The following is a 7,180-nucleotide window of genomic DNA, read 5'->3' on the forward strand; positions in this document are numbered from 1 at the left end:
GGATAAAAAAAAGTGCATATGTGGGAGATAAAACGCTCTTTGTTTTAATCTACCAACAATCCACTTCTATTATATCCAAACGGGTTAAGCAAATCATGTAGTGGAAGATCTCCAGTGATGAAAATAAATAACGTTACAGAATATTTATTCCTGCCCTTTGCTGCCACAATGGAAAAAAAAAAAGTTTGTTTTTCCATCCAGCATTTCATTCGGAGCGGCAACATCTGCGAGATTTCACCCTTTTGACACGATATTAAAATGCTGCTTGGGAAATAATTCATAGCCTGTGCGCTGAACTCCCTCATGCCTAATGAAAAAAAAAACAACCAAATAAATCTTACATCTCACTGACTGCTCCCTTGACAGATGCCTTACAGGAACTCAGTCCTACTAGCTACACAAAAAGGGGCATTTAGGGCATTTGTTATGTTTTGTAGGTAAGGTTGTGTATGTTAAACATAATTCACCTTGGCAACGCATCAACTAGGAAAAATTAGCCTTTGCACGACCCGTTTCTTGAACCTTAACAGATAAGATCTTCACTGAATGTGTTTCAGTCACGCAACACAAAGGAAATGAATTATTTGGGAGGGCGAAATAAGATAATGGCTCTTATCAAAGCGGTTAAGTTGGAGCATAAAAATGCATCAGCATCTCCCTGTATGGATCAGCTGCAGTGTGAACATGTTGACATGATGTGGAGGAAATGCGAAGCCTCCCTGTGGCCCAATGACCCAAAAACCATTTCCTCACACTGGATTGCTTTGCAAATGATCCTGTCAAAGACAGCGTGGAAAATTAAAAGCCTGCTTTAATTAATTCAAAAAGAACAAAGACGGTTTCAGTACTAAAATATTTTGTCGGGTGGATGCCTAATGTATTCACCCTTTAACACCTGAGAGGTCACAGATGACAGCAATATAACGCACGATCTTTGACATACAGTAACTCCTCGAATGTGATCATTCTGACACGAAGAAAAGTGGTTTATCATGTCATCTTTGCAACTCTTTATGTTAGCAGCACATTATAAACGTAAAGTGTTGCATAACGGCGCAAATCAGCTTTTCTACCCAACAGATTTATCTGATTTATGTGGATTGCTGTTGCATATCAGAGAAAGGCTGCTTTCTCCACTTCAGAATTACGTTAATTACATATACAATTGAAGAGTTACGGTAGTTCAAAGAATATCACTACTGGAGCTAAAGCTCAGGTGTAAAAGGGTCTTATTCAAAAGATTAAAGAAAAAAAATATATATATTTTTTTCTGTTGTTTACACAAATCATACTCTAATTATATATCGAACAGAAACAAAACAGTGACATAAAAATAGAGGTTTTAACCAAATTGCGAGAAAAGTGAACCATTGCATCACGATTATGTCATATTAAGTGCACTATATTAACAATGTTAACTTTTCCAGCCAAAAAGCAGTATGACATTTTAAACTTTAACCAAAGAAAATCAGCAATGTCTGAAAATTTTAAAATGAAATTTTAGTAGAATCAACATTTTTTAATTTTATTTATGCAAGTGGCCCAAAGGTATAAATCCCTGAAACAGTTCAATTTAAAATTAGACTCTCTGGATCAGTATTATTCATTCAACAGTCTTTAAACTCAAGTTTTTGTCCAGCAAAATAAGTTTTCTTACTGATAAACAATGCAATCAAGACTACCCGGTGTGAACGTAGCACAAGGACTTAATATTTATTGACCAGAGATTTGTTTGCTCTTGATAAAGTTTGAAGACAGTCTTTTAAAAGGTCATCATTTGCCATCAGTCATCATTTGTGCCTGTGGTGGACTGTTAGTTTTGAGGGTTTTCTCCAGTGGTGGCCATTTGTAGCCCCCCCAGAGAGATGCCCCTGAAATCTGTTTTCAAAAGTGACAAATAGTGGAGCTGGGCAGAGCGATCCAAAATACGGATAGTATCAATCTCAAGTTGGTATCGGATTGATACCAGCCCACAGATATTGATATTTCCACTCTTGTTTAAAACTTGTCTGAATCTGCAAAAGGGATCCAGGTTTTAATACAAATTTTCCATTTAATATTTTTTATTCTAATCCTATTTCTATGTTTATATTGTAATTTAAAAAGGAGAAACTTACAAAAAAACATTAAAAACAATTGAGATTTTCAGGTTTGTGTCACATCCCCATTTACGAAAGCTATCGATATTGGTATCAATATCGCCCAAATGCTCAGTATCGCCCAGTCCTAATAAATAGGCTATATTAAGACAATAAATACCGTCTTGTGTCCAACTAATAAATATTCAACTCACCGCTATGCGCGTAGAAATCCTCTGCTCCCCCTCAGAGCTCTTCTGATCCCCATTGGCCCTGCTGTACTCCGGGGGTTGATGGTTCGATGCCCGGCTGCCCTTGGTCTTGCGGTTCCCAGGCCCCTGGTGAACGATGTTGAGCAGGTGGAGCGTGCTCTCGTGCTCGCGGTCAGAGCTCTCCGCCTGACCCCTCTGGTAGCGGTTCTCGCAGTTGGAGTGGTGTCTCCTGCACAGCTCGATCCGGGCTCGCAGGCGCTCCACGATGGCGTTGTGGAGCGGTGGTGGCCCAACAGATGCCCTGGAGGTGGCCACCACCGGCCCATTGGTGACCCCAGAGGGCATGGCCCCCAAACCAACCCCTAACATGGGTACGAAGGTCCCTGTTGTAGACTGAGCAGGGGTGGCCTCCCCCATGCCCTCAAGTCCCTCACAAGTTTGTTCAACCTGAGGTCCACTCAGCTTCTGATGGACCACAGAACGGGCATGGACCAGGAATTTGGTCACATGGGCAAAGTTAAAATACTAATCTGTAGAAAACAAAAAAAATGTGTTTATTTTTCTTTACAACAGAGATTTGATTATAAAACAAAATGGTTAAATAAACTACAAGTCCACCAAAAAGTGGTTATGATGACTAACTGATGACTTTATCAACTTGTAAATCTCTGAAATAACGATCCAGTCAGGAATCTACATCTATCTTAATCCCACCTCATTGTGAAAGCCTCTGATGATTCAAAACCATGGCACGCACAACTCCAGTTTCAGCGATGAGACGCCTGCATTCCCTGATGCATTTAATTCCTGCCTAATCTCAAGTGCAGAGCACTTCACAAACAGCTGAAGTCCATCAACTACCAGCGAGAAAGCAGCGAATCTTCCCTAAAACCAAAGAATCCGCAAATCCACTTCAAACCCCTCTCAAACTTCAGCACTCACGGTGTTTTTGATAGAATTTTAGTCCTTCGTTTGTGTGTTTTCTCCATTCAGGTCTGGAATCCGGTCACAAAGAAGTTTTTCCCCCACAAAAAGAAAGATTCCGACAGGGAGGGAAAGGCGCCGCGAGAACCGATAGAGGTCCGTCTCAAATAGTCCATTGACAATCATTTGTGCGAGCAGTACACGGAGGCTCCGGCGGAGCTGCTGCACACAGAGCCTCATTGTGTGAGCATTCCTCCTCTGACCGGAGGCGCTGTCGGGACGGAGATGTGCGCAACAGCATACTCTAGCGGCGGAAGAGGGAACTGCACTCTCAGGAAGGCTTTATGGCGGGAAATTTTTAAATTGGCTAATTAAAGGTCTGTTAATGAAGAAATTAAGATTTTAATATTTTGTTTTACCAAATATGACTACTAATGGGGGATTTTAGGGGTTATATTGTTTATTTACTACTGTAATTTTCTTGCTATGAGTCATTGTATCACTATAATGTTGCCTAATCCACAATAGCTGTTTACATTGACTATGAGATTAAACAAATTGGATTTACAATAATAAATTCGCCTAATGGAAACAATTTTGAAAAAACTTGCATTTATAAAAAAAATGTTTTGTGCTTGAAAGGGGTGGTTCCTGAGGCATATCAAAATTGACATGTTTTGCAAAACCGTAATAGATACACTTTTTAAAGCCTCCTGGTAGAAGCTGGCTGCATTGGCCGCTATCAAATCGCTCATCAAAAGTTAGGCATGTCATCCTGAATTGTTAGATTCATACCTCCTCTGTAAAACCATGATGTCCCAAAATCTCTTCATCCATAGCCGCTCCCACATAGGTTGCCACCCCATGGCCTGAATAAGACGCAGACCTCTCCTTTGAGAGATGACGATGAGCGCTAGAGCCATGATAGAAATTTGAATGTATCTGTTGTAAATCAAAGTACTGATCACATCCGTCGCTGTGTTTTTGATAACTTATCACACGAGTTGGTTTGTGCTTATTCTCATAATTATAATTTAATGGAAACAGTGTAATTGTACATTTTTTCAAAATTTGTAGAATTTCAATTAAGTTTGGCTCATATTTGTAATCGAAATGCAGCTATTGCCACCAACTAAAGCAAATTATAAATTCAACATTAAGCATAATTATAGTACTTTTCCAGTCAAAACCTGACAACGATTTTTGTAAAGCTAGATCAGAACAATCACAGAAACTGAACATCTTTAAGTTCCGCTCCAATGAAAGTCGTGTTTATTGTTTTTAACATGTTCTTATGGCATTTTCCTTATAATGGGCGACATAAATAAAAATTTCAGATTAAAACAGGATTTCTGAGTATTTTTTCATTTAAATTTAAATCTAAAACAGACCAAAAAAAATGCTGTTCGAAAAAGATCATATATGTGATGTAGAAAACACGCCGCGAGGGCCATAAGCTCCCTGCTACACTCCATTCTGATACATCAACTAATGGATAACTAGTTCCATGCACGTCTTTGTTTTATATGGATTCGAAACAAGGTTGGGAGTTACAGGTATTGTGAATATGCTAAAGCGGCTAATGCTCCTAACGTGGCTTATGTGTAGCGCGTTATAAACAAGTTCTAGAGTTACTCTGAAGACAGAATCATTGATAACCAAAGCGAACTAACCCATTTCTTCAAATTGGTTTGTATAAAACTAATTTTGAACAGTTGAGCCATTTCAATTTATAGAAAGCTTCATTACTCACTGAGATGAGCTTTTTCCTATGTACCATGACAGTTGCATGATGTCTAAATAAAGTAACCTGGAGTTAACATCAATGTGTCAATGGCATTGTTGATTTAAGGGAGGGTCAGGGCATTAGTCAGTTTTACTCCCTTAAGACAACTTCCTTCCCAAGAAAAGGTGAGTCACATTCTCAGGTAGACAGTCGGAGGTTTACCAGAAACAAAATTGCTTGTAAGACTAATAATTACATTGAGCAACTTCTAGTTTGACTTTGAATTTGAGCTTTTTCGTAATTTTAACCAGCCATATTTTTTTAAATGGCAATATATAATGTTTTGTAGTTATTTTTCTTTCCAAGTAATAATTGAATATCATCCATAAAGAAAAAAATATTTACAAAGCAGTTCACTGATTTAATATAAATTCAACTTTTAAGAACTTAAGTGTGCTGTAAAAAAAGAAAAAAAGCATGTATGAAAAAAGTATGTTAAAATGTCTCCATGTATTTTTTTACACAGCACATGTATTATACTTTAAATTATTTAGTTTATACTTAATAAAATATATTGAAATTCATTTCACAGTCAGTATACAATGTAGGGCTACAACAAACAATTATTTTAATAGTTGACTAATCACAGTTTATTTTTTCTGATTAGTCGAAATCGGATCATGCGTAAAGTGGATGTAAAGCACACATCTTAAATATCATTTGCTTATAACTAACTAAAAATAAAGACAATTAAGATGATAGTTTATTAAAGTTTTAATGAATCGTGCAACGTCTGTCCTTCATTAGTTTCTGGGATTAAAACAAGATTAAATCAAATCAGAGAGACATAAGGAATTTACTTTCCATCAATTTAAATTCGACTGGTGCCCCGCCACTCAGGATGACGTAACAATTTATTATCATTTTCATATATAAAGGGTATATAAGGTCAAAAGTCACCTGTCAAAATGAGTTTGATGGAAAGTATATTCCTAATCTCTCTAATCAGTTTGGTATTTGAAAACAAAGGAACTATTTTCCACAAAAGATAAAGTTTTGATCTCACTGACTCAAATTCTAAAAAGTAATTTTTTTGGTGCTGAACGCTCACAACTTTGTTCAATCTTACTGCACTCTGACTCCTTATAATATAAAGTAACAATTAATCGACTAGTAAATTAGTCGTCGTCGATTAGTCGACTGATAGTGGCAGCCCTAATGCATCTTTAACTGCTAACTACATGGAGAAGCTGCATTCAGCTTCTATGCACCACAGATCTGGATTAGACTTCCAGAAAACATTAGATCTGCTGAAACACTCAGTGTATTTAAATCCAGGTTAAAGACTCACCTGTTCTCAGTTGCATTTAATTGATATGTATTCAAAAGTTTACGTCCGCACTTTTATCTATGCCTGTTTTAAATTAAAATCTTTTTACTTTCTTTTAATGATCACATTTTTACTATTTCTTTTGATTGTTTCTTTTAATGCTTTATGTAAAGCACTTTGAATTGTCTCTGCACATGAAATGTGCTATGCAAATAAACTTGCCTTGCTATTGTTTAGTTAAGTTATTAATTGTGTTAACAGCACGACCTTCAAAGTGACATTAGCTTGATGTATTATGCTAGTTTTTAGCTAAATTATCAATAAGCATTATGCCTCCCTTACCATTTGCCTCTTCTGTCTTCTTGAAAAATTTGTCTGTGAACTTTGTACATTTGGCAGCATTCTCAATCAACGCCTTTCTTTTCTTTAACCTTGCTTTTCAGCACCGACTAGTTTCTTCCGACCCATTTTTACTCGCTAATCGGCCGGTAGACCCGCTGCCCTGCCTTGAACGTTTTGGTAGAGCCGCGCTCTGGTGGACTCAACCAACTGTGAGCTGTGCGAAGGGGTGTTTGTGACAAATTGCAACTCCCGAACTGCCGGTACCGTCTCTTAAAGGGGCGGGTCGATTCTGAGCGAACAGTTTTGCAAAGATTAATTCTTGTTCTACCATAATTGTTTTTCCTTGACGCCGGCCCATGAATAAAGCGGCCCAATGGAAATCCTCTCGACTTTTCCAATTACCCACTGCACCCTTGGTGGAAGGTTCTATAGAAACATACCACCAAACTGCTTTTGACTTATTTTAAAAGCGTAGTTTTTTTGGACATAGTGGTGTGGGGAGCCTCTTGCTCACCAAGTCTATTTTTGTCCATATTGCTCCAGATTCACAATGCTTTAATACATGCTC

The 7,180-nt window shown here is 37.8% G+C and overlaps 1 protein-coding gene across 5 annotated transcripts in view; it reads right to left on the bottom strand.

Moving 5' to 3' along the window:
• Positions 1 to 7,180, bottom strand: part of zmp:0000001236 (mastermind-like protein 2) — a 58,546-nt gene that overhangs the window by 50,861 nt on the left and 505 nt on the right. The window contains exons 1-2 of one of the 5 annotated variants that reach the window (XM_036215022.1): positions 6,613 to 6,768; positions 2,294 to 2,820 (exon numbers count right to left, since the gene is read on the bottom strand). In XM_036215022.1, the coding sequence (XP_036070915.1) occupies positions 2,294 to 2,707 (414 nt within the window). In that variant the 5' untranslated portion in view covers positions 2,708 to 2,820; positions 6,613 to 6,768. Of the gene's footprint in view, positions 1 to 2,293; positions 3,525 to 6,612; positions 6,769 to 7,180 lie in introns of those variants that run through there. The other 4 variants (XM_036215023.1, XM_036215021.1, XM_036215024.1 and 1 more) reach the window with 4 other exon arrangements.

Source organism: Oryzias melastigma, linkage group LG13 (genome assembly GCF_002922805.2).
Source record: "Oryzias melastigma strain HK-1 linkage group LG13, ASM292280v2, whole genome shotgun sequence".
In the NCBI taxonomy this organism is placed as follows: domain Eukaryota; kingdom Metazoa; phylum Chordata; class Actinopteri; order Beloniformes; family Adrianichthyidae; genus Oryzias; species Oryzias melastigma.